The sequence below is a fragment of the Chrysemys picta genome, chromosome 9, assembly GCF_011386835.1.
Source record: "Chrysemys picta bellii isolate R12L10 chromosome 9, ASM1138683v2, whole genome shotgun sequence".
Taxonomy (NCBI): Eukaryota; Metazoa; Chordata; order Testudines; family Emydidae; genus Chrysemys; species Chrysemys picta.
In genome coordinates, this window is record NC_088799.1 from 64,798,079 (window position 1) to 64,816,357 (window position 18,279).

Consider the following 18,279-nt stretch of genomic DNA (forward strand, 5'->3'; position numbering starts at 1 on the left):
TCCTTGCTTCCTAGACTTCACTACAGTGAGTGCCTAGGGCTGTGTTTGGATGCACACGCGCACACAAGGGTGTAGTGTCAAAGCAAAGGAGGAGAGGCAAGTAAATGGAGGTGCAGGTGACAGTGCTGTGATCCTCTCGGCTTCTTTTGTGTTAAGGTAGAAATTTTGCATGTAGACATTCATAGCTGGCCATGGTGGTGAGAGAGTGAATTGTGCCTCAAATGACATCAATCAGCATCAGGCTTTGAGGGCCTGGCTCTTTCGTAAAGCAGTCAATGGCACCTTCAGGCCCTCTATTTGTTCATGTTCAAATGGTCAACTATGGAGGCAAGCCACAAACTTGCCACAGGAATTCGAAGGTCTCATGGGCCTCCACCCTCAATGTCATGTAGGAAGAAAAAGGCAATGAAGTTCTTCATGAAGGGGAGTTTGTGCCCCAAAGGGTAATGAGGAAGCATGGCCCAGTGGTTAGGGTTCTAGCCTGTGACACAGGAAAAACTGGGTTCTACTCCCTGCTCTGCTACAGACTTTGTGCATGTCCTTCGGCAAGTCACTTTGTGCCTCCAGTTGCCCCATGTGGGGTAGTGTTTTTCTACCTCACCAGGGTGTTGTGTAGCTAAATACATTAAAGCTTGTCAGATAGTATGGTCCTGGGGACTAAGTATGATAGATAATAGGAATAAAAGGGTAATTAACCATCTCCACCTCCTACTATGCTGACTTGTCTGCTTCTTTGTGGCCTTCTCCTAGGGGACTATATGGTCATGACGGTTTCCTTTGATCTGAGCAGGCGGATGGGCTATTTTGCCATTCAGACCTATATCCCCTGCATCCTGACCGTAGTTTTGTCCTGGGTTTCCTTCTGGATCAAGAGAGACTCCACACCGGCCAGGACTTCTCTGGGTAAGGCAGACTGTACTGTACCTCCGGCGCTTGTTGTCTCAGCAGAGGTGTGTGCGGCTAGCTGGCAAGGGCCATTTTCCAAAATGTCTAAGTGACTCAGCAAGGCTAGTGAAAATTCGTGGGACTTAGACTGCTGGGCCATGTGCGTGCAGATCCTCAACAGTATTTAGGCACCTAAATTCCACAGATTTTAATGGGTGCCTAAGTACCTTTGAGGCTCTGGGACTTAGGTACTTTTGAAAATGTTACCCAGCATCCTAGATGCGAGGTCACCTCATTTGTAATGTTCTTGACACAGGCCCGAGAGCAAGAGAGAGCTGGGACTGCAGTTCTGTCTAGCGGAGAATCTGCAGCGCATCATGGGTCTCTGCACATTAGCCTGAAAAAAACCCTGGCACTTGTTCTCCTCCAAGCCAGTGACAATGACAGACACACACACAGAAGTGTTAGATCACTTTAGCAGGCTGTGCCTGTTGCACCACTCCGCCAGCCATGGCTCTCCTGCCACATGGGTGAGTTGTGTATCTAACAGCGACTTCCCAAGAGCACAGTGCTATCGGGGGGAAGATCTCTTTGGTGCACTTGGTAGAGCTACTACTTTTTATCCAGTGGGATGTCAGTCTGACAGTGGGCTCTGGTAAAGGTTTGAGGCTCAGATGCATGCAGGTGTGTGCACACAGGAGTGCAAGGCAAGCGGAAAGGTGAGGACCCTGCTCATTGTCTAGGTTTGCTCACCATCTCTGGGTGGCTCTTTAAGTGGGTATAAAGCATATTTTGACTCTTTGGTTAGGATCAAGAGTAATCTCCATTTATTGTCCCATGAGGTCTCCATTATATAGGGATGGTGTCCCTAGCCTCTGTGTGCCGAAAGCTGGAATGGGCGAGAGGGGATGGATCACTTGATGATAACCTGTCTGTTCATTCCCTCTGGGGCACCTGGCATTGGCCACTGTCAGAAGACAGGATACTGGGCTAGATGGACCTTTGGTCTGACCCAGCATGGCCGCTCTTATGTTCTTATATATGGGGAGGCAGGGGGTACCACTAGCAGGAGATAGAGTTTAGAGATCTAACAGGTCTTCACCACCTCTAGCTCTTCTGATCCCATTTCAAGGCTCTTAACTCTATTTGGATTCTGCAGTATGATGTGCATCTTGTATTTTCTTCCCCTCCCCACACTCATTTTCTTTCACCTGGATTGTTAATAACAGCATCAGGCCTGTGAGATCTCCTCTGACACTGGAGAGACCATCATCATTGGACAGGGCTAGTTGGATGCTCTCTCAATCTCTGCAATGCCACACCCCCGCCCCCATAAAAAGAAGCAGGGAGCGGGGTGGGGAGTTTAATGTTGGTTTTAATAGAGGTAGAGATCAGTTACATTCTAAGCATCCGAAGGAATAAATGGCAACAAACAGGGCATTTAGCAGGGCTGGGAAAAGCACTGTTGCAGTCAAATACGTTCCAAAGGCAGGTTTCCACAACTGGATTTACCCAGGAGGGGGCTCTCCCCATGGGATGCTGAGATTCAGGATGTCAAAAGTAATGTATTCTCTCTATAGCCCTGTTGTATTTGATAAAAATAATCCCAAATGTATTTAAAGCCAGAGTCAGCCTACATTAGAGAGCCTACATTACTTTCAGTGGTATTTGAAAAATCTGCTAAATCATATCCCAGATGCTAATGCAAACACAATAGGAAAATATATTAGGTTAAAATCTACCCCCACTTATATCTTGTGCAACCTTCAGCAGGGTGGAAGGGATAGAAGGAAGGATAACTGGAGAAGCAGGAATTATGCAGACTGCCTGCTCCAGAACCCTCTGTACTGTGCAGCACTCTAGCTGAGTTCACACTATTGACCACAGGAGCTATCGTCAGAGACGGCAACCTCCACATTTGCTCCCTGTGAATAGGTTACAGGATCCCACGTATGAAATATTTAAGCATTTGATCTAACCCCCATTAAAGTAAAGGGAAAGACATCCATTGACTCACTAGGCTTGGGATTGGGCTCTAACTGCACAGACCAAATTCATCGTGGGTGTCAATTCATTGATGTGAATGGAGTTACAGAAGTTCGGCCCTTGGTGAACCATAGCTTAACTTGCTACTACTAGAAATTCACCATTGTTTTCTCCAGGAATTTTACACTCATCACAGGCTTAGACAAGAATCTCACTATTGGTCCTCCACTGTCCAGAGCCTGTAATTTACTAGCCCAGACCCATTTTGGGCACTAAGGCGTAACCCATCAGCTAGAAAAATTTCATTGCTACATGTTAGGCACATATCATGGATGTAGATGCTGGAAGTGGTGCGGCTTTTCTGTATCACAAAATGTTTAAATGTTATCAGGTATCTAATCCAAAGAAATCAAACTCACAAAAAGGGCCATAACTCTCAAAAACAGCCTAATTTTGGCCAAAATTGGCAGAAACCTTCTAAATACAATTCATAATGTAATTATATACTCAAAGTAGTACTGTTTGGGGAAATATTTAGCCCACATGATATATTTTATGCATTTTGCTGTACTACTTTGCCTTCAGTTAAAGCAAAAATCTGTAATCACATGATAGTCTGAACTTGTTTGTACCATGTAATACATCAAAACATTTGTCATCATTTGTAGAATGGACTAAGTTAAGAGTTTTTCTGTCTGCTATTTTTATGAAGTTATGCAAATAATAAGACCCCCTACCCCCTAATTACAAAACATATTTTTGATGTTATCTGCTTGGCTGGAGACGTAAGTCTAAAGCAACTTAGTACAACTGTAATTATCTTCTTACCATCACTGAATACAATGACAATCTATGTAAACTACTTATATAACAGTAATGATTCTTAGAAGAACGTCTGTAGACTGTCTTGTATGAATATATCATGTGAATAACGAAGTATAATCATGTACTCTTATGTAACCTCTCCATATAACTATAAACTACTGAATGTCTAATCAACACCCCTTTGAGCTATATTTACTCATAAAATAGTCACAGTAATTTGGAGATAGTTGAAACACTTCTATTCTCCCCTCAGAACCTTTCTGATGTGTTTGATACTCTGTTGCTACACTCATCACTGTCACAGCTGCATGCATCGCATAACACCATATCTTCCCTGTGGCATTTGCATCTCCTTGTTGCACAGATACTCTCACAGCTATAATGCACAAAGGTAAGAATGGCTTCTGGAGCAGGTGGGAGCACCATCATTTTAGGAACAAGATGTCCCATGTTATCACCCATCTGTTGTTGACAGGGACGTTTGAAGATTCTGAACTGCTGCATGATTCCATATTGTAGGGCTGATAGTTTGCACATTTCAGATGCTGCCTGAAGGAGGCCATTGTTGGAGGCAGTTTCTCCCTTGTTTTGTTCTTCTTAGCAAACAACATGTAGCACATATTATCCAGAGATGTACTCTGGTAAAAAACAAGCAAGATACCAGTGAGACATAGGCTGCTGACCCTGGAAAAGCTGCAGTTGGGTTGGACTACATTTACCTACCTTCAAATCTCTCTAGTGATACTAAGCAAGGACTACTTAATTCAGCGACTACTGTGTTCTTCATTAACTGCCTGGTTAGGTCAGTGCTGTCCATACCATGAATTCAAAGGCATGGTCCTACTTTGTAAAGCCATCAACAGGCGGAGACATAGCTACCTTCTACATTGATGTATCATCTTTCACATGTGATCATGTCTGAGTGTTTCTGCTCTTTGTTCTCAAAAGTGCTTACACTGTAGGTAATGGGAGCAGGCTTATAAATGACAGCATGCAGTTAGGTTACTGACACACCACCGCTGATATTTCACGCTTGTTCTTGGGATGGGAAAGAAAGATTTTTGCACAAAGCTGGGGAGGAAATGAGCAGTATTCACATAGAACACATCTCACTAGCCTTCCCCTGAGCTGACCAACACACAGCTCCAAAAGCCAATCATACAAACTCTATTACATTTTCACTTTGGTTCTACAAAGTGATGCTGCTGTGAGCAAAACCTGGAATGCCAACAGGCGCAAGAGAAACCAGAAGGCTGCGGTAGCATTTCTGTTCAAAAGTAAACTTTCAAAGTGCTCTAAAGTTCATAGACTAGTCACATTGGCATAGAAATTTGCTAGGAGAAGGCCTTGGGTACCATTTGTGGTCATGGTCATGAGGTTCCTGAGATTCAGCACCCTTCCTTTTCCAGCAAATGAGCTGGGTTTAATTTTAAAATGTTCTAAAATGCAAATGCGGATCCAGACTGGCTTGAGAGCAGGCATGCCAGATGAGGACCCAGAATAACATCTGGGGTACAATTTTAGGGATCTTGGATGTCTAGAGCCTCCCCTTACCTCTGACCTGTTTTTACAATGGGGCAAACTACCCAGGGCATGCCAGCAGAGTTTTAGGTGGCAGTACAGACCTTGCTGATGCAGCTGGCATGCAATGCTGAGCTGGGGAGTGAACTGAGAATGAGTGTGCTCAGTACATGCCACAGGCCCACAACACCGAAGTCAGAGGAATCTAAGAATGTTCAGTCCACACTATAGGCACACAAAGCCAGATCCACAAAGGGACCTGGGCACCTAAATCCCATTTTAGGCACCTCTGTGAGCCACAAAATCCCCCCTCAGCTGCTACCCAACGCTGTAGGTTCCTAACTCACTTGGCACCTAAGTTTTTGCTCTAAAAGTTCCCTTGGTGCCTCTGAGCACATGTACCTCTACCTCAGTCCAGGCACTAGAGGCCTAATCTCATGCTGAAGTACAAGCACAACTCCCCAACCAGGGCAAATGGGCATTGCCCTGCCTCACTTCCTTGTGGGTCTGGATCTGGTTGGTAGGCATGCTCCAAGCTGCCTAACTCCACACAAGGCAGCTGGGGAAGCAGACACCCTCCCCAAACCCAAAGCTCTAGGTAACTTTACTCTCCGCAAGGCGGTATCAGGACAGACCAAGGGAGATGCAGTGCTTCTGCCTGCTATATGGCTGACAAAAACAAATCAAAACCAGGTGCTTTCACTTAAAGCCAGCACTGTGCCTAGAATGCCTTTACTTGAAGTCACTGCTTTGTTTAATCTCAAGCACATACAAACACAATAGGTTATAGAACACCCCAAACTGATAATTATCCCCTAGGAGTTTGGAGCACTATTCAGGTGATTCAGCTGCAGATTTCCAGAGGCTGGTCTTCTCTCTGTAGCTGGAGATCTCAATGTACCCACGAAGCAATCCACTTGGCCCAGACCCACAATTCCCTTCTTATACTCAAAAAGTTACCGAGACATATCAATAAAAAAAAAAAGTTCTATTGCTGACCAAACAAAATCAGTCACTGGGCCAAAAGCAAGTGTTACAAAAACATGTCACTAAAAAAATTATTGTTAATCAAGCAATTTCCAAGCAGTTAATCTGGCAGTCATATTTCCCCATAACAACAGTCCTGAAATATAGCCAGACTTCCTGTTTTTCAGAGACGCATACCCCAGCGTATCAGAGAGGTGTAGAGTCAATCCCACTTCATGTGATAGCTGTACCCCACCCCCACCCCTGGCTTGCCTTAGTTATGCTAAGTTCCTGCAAAGTCCTAATAAATGGCTAAATGCAACAAGCAGAATCACTGATAGTCCATCCCAATAATTGGCAGTGTCTGGACACCTGGCTGGTTGCTAAAATGTCCCAGTACACCACCAGACCAAACATACATGACAAACTCAATTAAGGCTACTGAAGAATCACTAGTGGGAGCAGAAGGCTGCAGAAATGCAGGAAGTGGTTGACAAGTATGATTCTACGTAAGTCTCCATGTTGTGTATGGCCCACTATCCAGTGGCACAGCCCCTGTCCTTATAGCAGATGATAAGCAGCTGCTCACAAAAACAATATTCTCTCTCGCTGGGTGGAGTACTTTGACAGTGTCCTGAGCCGTCAATCCACTATGTCCAATGAAATCATTGACTCACTCCCACAGCATCCGGTCCTGGAGGAGTTGTCTGTGGAGCCTTCTTTAGACGAAGTTACTAAGGCCATCAAGCAGCTGTCCATGGGCAAATCTCCAACCCCCATGATATTCCACCTGAAGCATACAAATATGGAGGTGCCCACCTGATCAGGAAACTCACCATCCCTTCCAAGACTGTATGGGAACAAGGTACTGTGCCCCAGGAATATCAGGATGCTTTCATACTCCATTTATAGAAAAGGAAGAGAATCATATCTAGCTGTGACAACCATCGTGGAATCTCATTGCTGTCTATAGCAGGGAAGATCTTGCACAGGTTGTCCTCAACAGGTTTGTCTCCCACCTAGTGAACTCGGTGTATCCAGAGTCACAGTGTGGCTTTTGTGCTGGCCATGGAACCATGGACATGATTTTTGCATCCCGACAAGTACAAGAGAAGGCTGGTGGACAGAACAAGGACTTGTACATGGTGTTTGTTGACCTGACCAAACCCTTCGACACAGTGAATTGCAAGGGCTTATGTAAACTCCTTCATAAATTTGGTTGCCCAGAGAAGATGATTGATGTCATCCGCTCTGTTCACGATAGCATGATTGCCAGGGTGATGGGGAGTGTGATGATTCATAAGAAGTGTTCCCTATCAATGGCACCAAACAAGGATGCATAATGGCTTTAGTCCTGTTTGCCATTGTCTTCTCAGCCAAGCTCTTGTTCGCACTGCAGGTCTTCGACAGAGGCGCACACATCCAGTTTAGCTTGGATGGAGGTCTAGTCAATCGACAGTGACTTAGGGCCTGCACCAAGGTAATTGAACAGCTATTGAGAGAACTCCTGTTTGCTGACGACTGTGCCCTCATTGTATATGCACTCAGGACATTCAGCTTATTGTGGACTGCTTTGCCTATGGCTTGAAATGCTTCGGTTTCACAATGAGCCTGAAAAAGATGGAGGTCATGCACCAGACCACCAGCATCGTGAGCACCATGATCCCAACGACAGAGTTGAGAACACACCCTTCAGCTCGGTCATGAAATTCTGCTACCTGGGTAGTACACTTTCCAGCAACGCCACACTTGACATCTGGCAGACTCATCCACAGGCTCTGGAGGAAGCATGGAGTCTACCTCAGAATCAAGATAAAAATTCACCACACTGTTGTACTCACCTCACTCCTCTATGGCTGTGAGACATGGATGCTCTACCAATGCTACATCAAACAGCTGGAGAGTTTCCACCTTCGCTCCCTAAGCTCCAGCTGCTATATCGAGTGGCAGGACAGGATCCACAACACTGAAGTCCTTGAGAGGTGCCAGATCCCTGGAATGAAGAGTGTTCTCATCAGGGCTCAGCTTTGCTGGGTGGGACATGTGATCTGCATGGAGGTTTTCCTTACACTGAAAGCAGTGCTCAACAGCCGACTGAGCTTAACCCATCCTCAAATAGAAAGACACCTTGAAGGCCAACCTCAGAGCATGCAAGGTAGATATTAGAACCTGGGAACTCTTGCACTGGACAGACCCAGATGGAGAGGTCTGTGCCATGAGGTCTCTGCAGGAGTAGAGCGCACATCATAAGGCCAACACCTCAAACCCTCCCCCCAACAATGACTGCATTTGCAAGACATGCAACTGCATTTGCAAATTCATGATTGGACTCACTTCCCATGCGAGAAACCCTAAAAACAAATAAACCCAGAACTCAAATCAACATTAGCTGAACCCTCATCCGTCGAAGCGATGGGAGATTCCAGGAGGATCTAATGATTTGAAATTATGACTTTTTATGAGTTCAAAGAGGTCTACCTCACCTCCTCACAGCCTACTAGTCACAAACTGCTTTTCTTGTGTGCCATTCTCTCTTGCCATGTGCAAACTTTCTGCAGTTTCAGATGGGGTCACAGGAGATATTGCAATGTTCACAAGTAGCTGTCTGTTGTATGGGTTTGTTCCAGGTTCAATGCTAAAAGGATTTGACATTCTTTCAGTCACAACTTTTAATAACATCTTGGACAGCAATTTCATCAGCAGTCATGTGCTTTTTGATAGCTTCTTTGTGGAGATCTGTTGCTGAAGGCTGAATTCCACACATTTGTCATAGCTGTTACAGCTGCCTTAAAATGTGCAGTCAGCTAATATTTGGTCAGAGCCTTACCTTTTGTGCAAAGAGGCTGATGATTCCCACAGTCCTTGTTGAGAGGTTGCCTGATGGCCAAGTCATGCCATACACCCCGGAAGGGTCTGGCAGTCCAGTATACTGCTCCCTATGAACTACAGCATGATATATATCTGGCTCCTGCTACATTTACATAGTCCCATCTAGCATGACCACACTGGAAGTCAACTGGAATCATTTCTGCAAATGTCTCAAGCCCCATGGACTTGTTATCATCTCTCTTTGCTGCAATGTAATCCATCAGTAGTTGGGAGAAATCTGTTACATAGTTTTCCCAGAAAAGAAATGTCTCTGAACAGATTTTTCCTTGGGTAACACAAGTGTTCATGAGCTGTTGGAGTGATTGGGAAGTCTACCACTCTGTTTTCTTTGTGTGCCTTCTCCATATCTTCAAATGCTTCAATGCATGTTTGAGCTTTCTCCATGATGCATCTCTTCTGATCATTTGGGAGACCATCATTGTTCCTGGAATCGCCAAGTGCCATCCATTTCAAGCAATTCATTGCCTCATTCATAAGTTTGTGGATTCTAACACCACAGTTACATCCTTTTTCTCTTAGAGCATGGCTGATAATGGAAGCACCATCATGTTGGCTTCCCCAAGGATGTCTTCAAACCCACTTTCCTGCATCACACTGCCTATACATCACCCATGAAATTCATTGCATGATGCACGACTCCCATCTCAAGGTGATGAGTGTCAAATTTGTTTTGATTCCTCCATTTAATCAACTGTGCTTTGCAGTAGATTGCTTCATCATACATTACATAGGTCCAGTCTTGGCCCAGAGAGTGGAACATGACCTGAAAATATTTCAGATTGCAATACGCTCTATTAACATCAGTTGCCAGTGCAGTAATCATTGGAAAGTAACCAATACTCATAAACCAAAGTAGCAGACCGAAAAACTTTTTCTCAGATCAGTCCATTCTACAGATGATGACAAATATTTTAATGTATTACGTGGTATAAACGAGCTCAGACTGTTGTGTGACTACAGACTTTTGCTTTGACGAAAGGCAAAAAAATATGGAAAAATGCATAAAATATATCGCCAGGGGTTAAATATTTCCCAAACTTTCCAAAACACATAGTTACATTACAAATTATATTTAGAAGGTTGCTGCCAATTTTGGTCAAAATTATACTGTGTTACTTCGAGTTATGGCCCTTTTTGTGATTTTATGATTTTTTCAGATTGAATGCCCGATAATGTTTAAACATTACATGGTATAGAAAAACTGCACCACTTCCAGCATCTATATCCACCCTGGTGATAACCATGATATGTGCCTGCCATGTGATAGCAATTAAATTTTTCCAGCTGATGTGTCATTTTAACTCATTAATAAAACCTCTTTATTAATCTGGCTGGTAGACTACTGGTTACCTATTGTTCCCCCCTCATTAGCACAGCTCCCCCTGGGCTTCTGGGATTGGGAGCTGTGCAGCCATGTCTACGTGATAGAATTAAACAGAGCCAAATTCTCCACTCAGTTACAGACTGACTTTGGTGGAGTTGTGCTGGTGACTTGGTATCACACACATAGACCAGTTCTACTGCCATTGAGTATTACCACTGACCTCAACAGGCGCAGGGCTGGACTCAGACACACTACACAGACTGTACAGGGAACACTCAGAGGCGTTTTCTCTGGCCAGTGCTTTAGAACTGTTGAAAACATTACAAAGTCCCTGGCATTGGGAAGTACATTGGACTATACCACACAAATCAGGTGGCAGTGAGATAGCCTCACAAGGGTTCACTTGTGTGACCCACTCGCTAGTGTAGGATAACCATTTGGGGCTGGGGGTTGTAATTCCCCTCTCAAGGAGACATACTCACACTAGCTTGATGACACCTAGCACCCTAAAATAGTAGTGTAGTTGTGGTTGCAAAGACAGTAGCTCGGGCTAGCCACCTGAGTATGTACACACAGGATCCAGGTGGGTTTGTACCCAGGGTAGTTAGCCCTTCCCACCGCTCCCCATGCTACCGCAGTTACTCTGCTATTTTTAGCATGCTAGCTTGATGAGGGCTAGTGCAGGTACGTCTCCTCTAGCTGGGAACCACCTCCCACCCCCACCAGCTCCAAGTGTAGATCTACCCTTCAAGTCACAGATACGCGGTGATAGAAGCCAAGGCTATGATTCCATAAGGAGACTCTGCTAATATCCCAGACAATGAAAAGCCAAGGCATAAGAGCCCCAAAGATGGATTCTCCTTGGGTTACCTTGTCACCTCTGTGTTACCAGTTTTCATGCACAATCTAAAAGCAGACTCTTTGACTTGTCTCTTTGCAACATTTGCTATTTACCTTCTTATACAAACCCTGCCACACTGCCTGCAGTGATATTATTTGTAATGATTTACATGATGCTGTAGATGGGTATGGCACTTTACAGACAAAAAATTAGACAAGGTCATTGCCCAGAGAAATTTATAATCTAATTTGTACAGATAACCTAATGAGTAAAGGCCTGGCGAGCAAGTGGGGGACTGAAGAGGGTTGGGGGGCATTGTCACAGTGAGGGGAGAGAGTAGGACAAAAATTACCATATGGCTTTTGTACGCTGTCCCCTGCTCCCTGGGACTTTCCAGGACACTCCCAGACAGGACAATGCGCATAAATGCATACCTATAGTGCACACAGCTGGAAACTGCTACAGCTCTTCCTAGCACAGACCAGGAGCACGTAGGAAGGGAGCACAACCTGCCATAGAACTCCTTTCCCCACAGTTAGAGCCCTCTCCAAATGGTGGGTTCTAGATTTAGAATAGAACTGGATATTTTTGCGCCTTGAGCTCCATTTGCCTCTGGTGAAATGTGTTCTGGGCAGCCACACAACTTGCAAAGATGTTGTTATTCTTTGTACAGCATTACAGGCAAATCAGCAAGACAGAACCCTGGGCTTGGGAGCTTTTGCAGCATAACTCTGCAAGGGGTAGGGGTAGGGCATCATGGAAAGGATAACAAGAGCTGCTTTTGTCGCTTGTGTGTCTTGCTCATGCTCGTGTGTGCACTTTGATAGGGTTACCATCCGTCCGGGTTTCCCCGGACATGTCCGGCTTTTTCAGCTTTAAATGGCCATCCGGGGGGGGATTTCTAATAAAGTAGAAATGTCCAGGATTTCCCCCTTCCCCTCATGCAGAGTGCGGTGCGGCTGATTGGACAGCTGGGCCTGATTGAAAGCCGCTCGCAGCCACTGGGGCCTCTAGCAGCCAGAGTCCCTCCCCCTCCCCCCGCTTCCTCCTCCCCCACAGAGCAGCACGGAACAGTGTTTGGCTCCACATGGAGCCCGCAGCTCTCCCTCGGCCTGGTGGGGGGGGGCAGGCAAGGGACAGGGAATGGGGGGTTAGATTGGTCAGGGGTTCTGAGGGGGGCTGTCGGGAGAAGGGGGTGTAGAGAGCGGTTGGGGCAGGCAAGGGAGAGGGAATGGGGGGGTTAAATTGGTCGGGGGTTCTGAGGGGGGCTGTCAGGAGAAGGGGGTGTAGAGAGCGGTTGGGGCAGGCAAGGGACAGGGAACGGGGGGGTTAAATTGGTCGGGGGTTCTGGGGGGGGCTGTCAGGAAAAGCGGGTGTAGAGAGCGGTTGGGGCAGACAAGAGACAGGGAACAAGGGTGGTTAGATTGGTCGGGGATTCTGGGGGGGGCTGTCGGGAGAAGGGGGTGTAGAAAGTGGTTGGGGCAGTCAAGAGACAGGGAACAAGGGTGGTTAGATTGGTCGGGGATTCTGGGGGGGCTGTCGGGAGAAGCGGGTGTAGAAAGTGGTTGGGGCAGTCAGGGGGCAGGGAGGCTTAGATAGGGGGTGGGATCCTGGGGGCAGTTATGGTGGGGGATCTCAGGAGGGAGCAGTCAGGGGACAGGTAGGGGGTAGGCGGATTCTGAGGGGGGCGGGGCTGGGGCAGGGCTAGGGCGGCACACCGTGTCCTCTTTTTTTATTGTTGAAATATGGTAACCCTACCGGGGGGGGGGTGCAGAGGCTGCAGGGCGAGGAGGAGCAGGGCAGGCAGGGGCATAGAGGCTGCAGGGACAGGGCAGGCGGGGGGCGCAGAGGCTGCAGGGGCAGGGCGGTGCAGGGGTTGCAGGGCGAGTGGGGAGCAGGGCAGGCAGGGGCATAGAGGCTGCAGGGGCAGGGAGGCACAGGGGCACGGCAGATGGGGGGCGCAGAGGCTGCAGGGGCTGCAGGGCGCGTGGGGAGCAGGGGGCAGAGAGGCTGCTGGGGTGGGGGCGGTGCAGGGACTGCAGGGCAAGTGGGGAGCAGGGAAGCACTTAGCAACCCCCAACCAAGATCAAAGTGGGAGGGAGGAGGGGGAATGTGGGGTGCTCAGAGGAGGGGGCAGAGTTGGGGCAGGGACTTTGGGGAAGGGGTTGGAATGGGGGCGGGGAAGGGGCGGGGTTGGGATGGGGCCAGGGACGGGACCAGGGCCCTGTGGAGTGTCCTCTTTATTAAATGTTTGAATATGATAACCCTAACTTTGAAAAGGAGCCATTGGTGTGGGGTGGTCTTGGGTGAGCCACTTAGAGTGTGAGCTTGAGAGTTGTGGAGCACTGCTGCTCCCATTTGAGGCTCAGCACTTTGGAAAATCTGGCCCTAGGTGTCTCAAGCCAGAGGCACCCCAAATTAGTCTATCCCCTTGGAAATCTTGGCTCTAGCTTTTAATGACAGAAAGTTAGAATGTTGTTAAGTCCCTGAATCAAGTTGGCCCCATCCCTTATGCCTTCCTTTTATGTATAAACTGAGCACATTGATTTATGAGGAGAGGCTGAGGGAACTCGGATTATTTAGTCTGCAGGAGAGAAGAATGAGGGGGGATTTGATAGCTGCTTTCAACTAGCTGAAAGGGGGTTCCAAAGAGGATGGATCTAGACTGTTCTCAGTGGTACCAGGTGACAGAGCAGGGAGTAATGGTCTCAAGTTGCAGTGGGGGAGGTTTCGGTTGGATATTAGGAAAAACTTTTTCACTAGGAGGGTGGTGAAGCACTGGAATGGGTTACCTAGGGAGGTGGTGGAATCTCTTTCCTTAGAGGTTTTTAAGGTCAGGCTTGACAAAGCCATGGCTGGGATGATTTAGTTGGGGATTGGTCCTGCTTTGAGCAGGGGGTTGGACTAGATGACCTCCTGAGGTCCCTTCCAACCCTGATATTCTATGATTCTATGATATTTGGCACAGGAATCCCAATAGGCACAGAACCCTACAAGAGCATTTTTGCAGCATCCCTTTCAGAATAGAATTACACTTCAGGTGAACACACTCCCCTGCCCTGCCCCTCCACTAGCCCCACAACAAAACTGTTATACAGTAATAGAACAGTTCGCTCACCTCCTCGCCGGCCAGTCAGGATGTCCTGGCTCCCTTTGGAGAGTCAGGGAAAGTGGCGTGCTGGAGCCGCTGGGGAATCCTGCGCTGATGGCGTATGGAGGAAGGGGATGACTGGTAATGTTATACGTAAGCAACTGGCTCCTCTCCTTGGCTTTGCTACTTCTGACAGTGCTCTGTGCCCTTGTAGGTATCACCACAGTGCTCACCATGACCACCTTGAGTACCATCTCCCGCAAGCACCTCCCGAGGGTCTCCTACATCACTGCCATGGACCTCTTTGTCTCGGTGTGCTTCATCTTTGTCTTTGCCGCTCTCATGGAGTATGCCACGCTCAACTACCTGGTGGGAAACAAGAAACCACTGGACCACAACAAGAAGAAACCCAGACTGGTAGGCAGGGACAAGGTGGAGGGAGAGATGGGGAGCTAGCGCTGCTATATCCTGAAGCCACCGCATCCCGTCTGCACAGAGAACCGCTGTGTTCTTTGGCTCCTGGCCAGTAGCATATTGTATTCACAAGACATAATGGTGCAAAGCCTGTTCTCATGCTATGTTGTTATGGTGTGCCGCTCCAGAGAGTGCCGAAAGGAGGGACACATGGCAATAGACTGGTAGGGAGTGGGGCTCCAGAGACTGGGCAAGGCAGAGAGACAGGCAGTAACACACCAAAGGGGTGTGATGGTGCAAGAGGCCAAGCTTAGAAACTGTAGGCATCAGAGAGGCTGGCGGGCCCCTGAAGGGGGGATGCTTGAAGAGGCAGAACTCTAGGAGCAAGGGGCGCCCAGGGGAGTGGCAGTGCCCTTCAGAGTACATAAGGAGAGTTGTTGAGTATGGACGTATTAAATCTAGCCTTTGTACTCATGCCTTTCAGTGGGCTTTGCTTAAGATCACAGTGGGTGCCGTCAACACACCAACCAGTCCTGCATATCTGACCTTAAACAGGGCTTTATCCCCAAGTTCCTAGGTGGCATGAGGCTGAAAACCTGAATTCTGGATCTCTCCTGCAAGCCCCCGCCCTGCTCTGATGGAGAGGAGCTATGCTGCTGAGCTGAAGACATACTTCCTCTCCAAGAGTGAGCTGTTATAATCACTGCACTGCCCACCCTTTCCTCCCGTGGCGAATGTGAAAACGTGATGGCAATCAGAGAACATGTCTGGGCAGCATCCTGCACTCCTAGACCGCATCCAGGCTCAGTAGGGATGTGACAGGCTGAGAAAACCATCTGCTGTGTGGGGCATGGAATGTCAGAAACAGTGCTGGGGGATTAGCGCTCTCAGGTCTTCTCGCCCCAGACCTGTGCCCAGGATATGCCAGGGAACTGAATTACAGTCAGACAGGAAGATGGGAAAGTAGAGCTCTCTAGTATCCCTGTGCACTGAGTACATCCAGGAGATGCCAGGAGACTGATTGACTGCCAATTGCAGGGTCTGTTGTCTGGGCAAATGAGGGTTCATCTACTTTTTCTCTAACCCATTCTCCTCCTTGTTCTAGCCACCTGCTAATGCCCATGTGATGCCCTCCTTCACCACCATCAACATCAACAACCTCATGCACTGGCCTCCTGAGGTAGAGGAGGAGGAGGAGCCGGGTGCCCCTTGCCTAGAAGGGAAGGAATGTGAGAGGTTTTTTTGCTGCATCGAGGACTGTCAGACAGGGACGTGGCGGGAGGGCCGCATCCGCATTCACATATCCCGCCTGGACTCCTACTCCCGGGTTTTCTTCCCCACCGCCTTCCTGCTCTTCAACATCGTGTACTGGATCGCCTATCTCTATCTCTAGCTGTTCCCCAGTCTGTGGTGAAATAAACCAGAGGCCAACAAGATTTGCAAAAAATGAAAAAGGGAAACAGTGTCGCTTCTCATTTTAGTCATTCTTTTTTTTTTTTTTGACACTTGCCCAACCTTAACCCCTTCCTCCCCTTCTGAGTAGAACCAGTTGGGGAAAAAATTCATGGCCAAACTCTTTGATGAAAACCAGGTTGTCAACACATGGGAGATTTTCTTATGAAAATTTCCGATTTTCTGCAAAAATACAAACCTGAATGTTTTTTCCATTTCCAATGAAACCCCAATAATTTCACGGAAAGTGCTGATGAAAGTGAATTTTTTTTTCATTTTTACAGGAAATCAAATAAATTTCTCGACCAACTCTACTCCTCAGCTTCTGTTGACATAAACCCTGGTGAAGGGCCATGGAAAAGTCCACAAGGACTGGAGGTCCTCTATCAGGAGCCAGTGCTGTTCAAAATGTGTATGGTACTTGCTAGAAAGGGTGAATGGCCATAGACCTGGGATGGACCAGTGCATCCCCCAGCAGCCTCTACCTGCAGGGTTGCTATGGGACTCTCACTGTAGCCTACAGCTGCCCCCTGCTGTAGCAGATGGTACCAAGACACAGCAGTAGGGACTTTCCCTGACACTGGTCAGTCTATGAAGCTATGCATTTGGAAAGTTTTAAATAAGTCTGTGAGGATCCATCTACTCTACAAATACAACCCTATAAAGGGCCCAGGTACATCCTGGTTGTATTGTGTCATGTAGATGTATATTGCTTTCAGTTACTACTCAGAATTCAGTGTTGTAACTGAAATCAATATATTTGAAAATGTAGAAAAACATCCAAAATATTTATAATAAATTTAAATTGATATTCTGTTATTGTTCAGCAGTGAGATTAAAATTGTGATTAATTGCAACTGTTTTTTTAATATAATTAATTTGTTTTGTGTTAATTGCTTGCGTTAACTGTGATTAGTTGACAGCCCTACCCCTAATATTGTTTTATTTCTAGTGTAGACAGGGTCTGACTTCTTTTCGTTCTGCTTCAGGGGAACAAAGTGTGATCCCAGTTCTACTGCCCTCCATCAGTGGGTAGTATCTGACACCACAAATCATCCTATTGAAACCAATGGGGCTTCTCATGGACTGAGGTATTACTCAACCTGAGTAAGGGTGGCAGAATCAGGCCCTGCAGAATTTAAAATAACAAACATGCAAGGTCCTTTTGGGGGCCCTGGCAGCACAAACACATCTATTTTTAAATCTTTAGGATTCAGAAAGAAAATTTAAACTGGAAGATTTAGGAGAAAGCCATGCTCCGCCTACTTTCTGACACTCCCCACACTTTTCTGGTGAGTGGCTCCCAGGACGGGGCAGAGCAACTCAATAACATCCGCAAGTGCCAGGTCTGCTGTGTTGAGTAGCCCTTAGCCAGGTCTAGCATGGGGAGGTAGGTGTTTCCTTGCTCACATACTGTCACAGAACTTGTGTGGCCATGTAACTTGGGGAGGGAAGCAATCTTTCCTCGGTGAGGACTGGGGAAATATGCCATTCAGTGCTAAGCAGGAAGAGTCTGCATCTGTAGCAGAAAAACACAGAGCCGGATTCTCCACTGAAGTAAATTGTTGCTGCCCCATTTATGCCAGCTGAGCAACTGTCCCACCATGCTGTTTGCTGAAAGTGACTTCCCATTCATATTTACTTACTGTGTAAATTAAAAAGAAATCTTTTATAAAGAGCATGTTTTAGAAATAACTGTCACTTTAAAGGCTTGTCCCAAGTAGAGAGACAACACCTGCAGGGAGTGTAGCTGGGAATGGCTGGTTTACCGGACAGTTAATAGGGCCACGAGGGATATGTATTCTTAGAGAGCAAATTTGATCTGGTTTAAAGATGGATTTTGACACTGTTGAATGTGATCTGAATAATGATGTGTCATGTTTAATTAATTCATAAATATACCCTTACCTTGCTTCCAGGGGGACTCAACGAGAGCCTAATTAAGGCTACAATAGTACAACACTTGGCTAAGTATAACCTAATAGGGTCAAACCTGCACAGCTTCTGGAAGGGAAAATTATGCCTGTCTAACCTGTTAGGGTTCTTTGAAATGCTGAATAAATCAGGAGATAAAGGTTTCCCAGC

At 46.9% G+C, this 18,279-nt stretch overlaps 1 protein-coding gene across 3 annotated transcripts in view; it reads left to right on the forward strand.

The window, feature by feature from the left end:
• The window catches only part of LOC101939989 (gamma-aminobutyric acid receptor subunit gamma-4), a 74,144-nt gene extending 57,948 nt beyond the window's left edge, over positions 1-16,196 (forward strand). For all 3 annotated transcript variants that reach the window (XM_008173674.4, XM_005285700.5, XM_065556425.1), the window contains 3 exons: positions 751-903; positions 14,543-14,745; positions 15,848-16,196. In XM_008173674.4, coding sequence (XP_008171896.2) covers positions 751-903; positions 14,543-14,745; positions 15,848-16,135 — 644 coding nt within the window. In that variant the 3' untranslated portion in view covers positions 16,136-16,196. The remainder of the gene's footprint in view (positions 1-750; positions 904-14,542; positions 14,746-15,847) is intronic.
• The last annotated feature ends 2,083 nt before the right edge of the window (positions 16,197-18,279 follow it).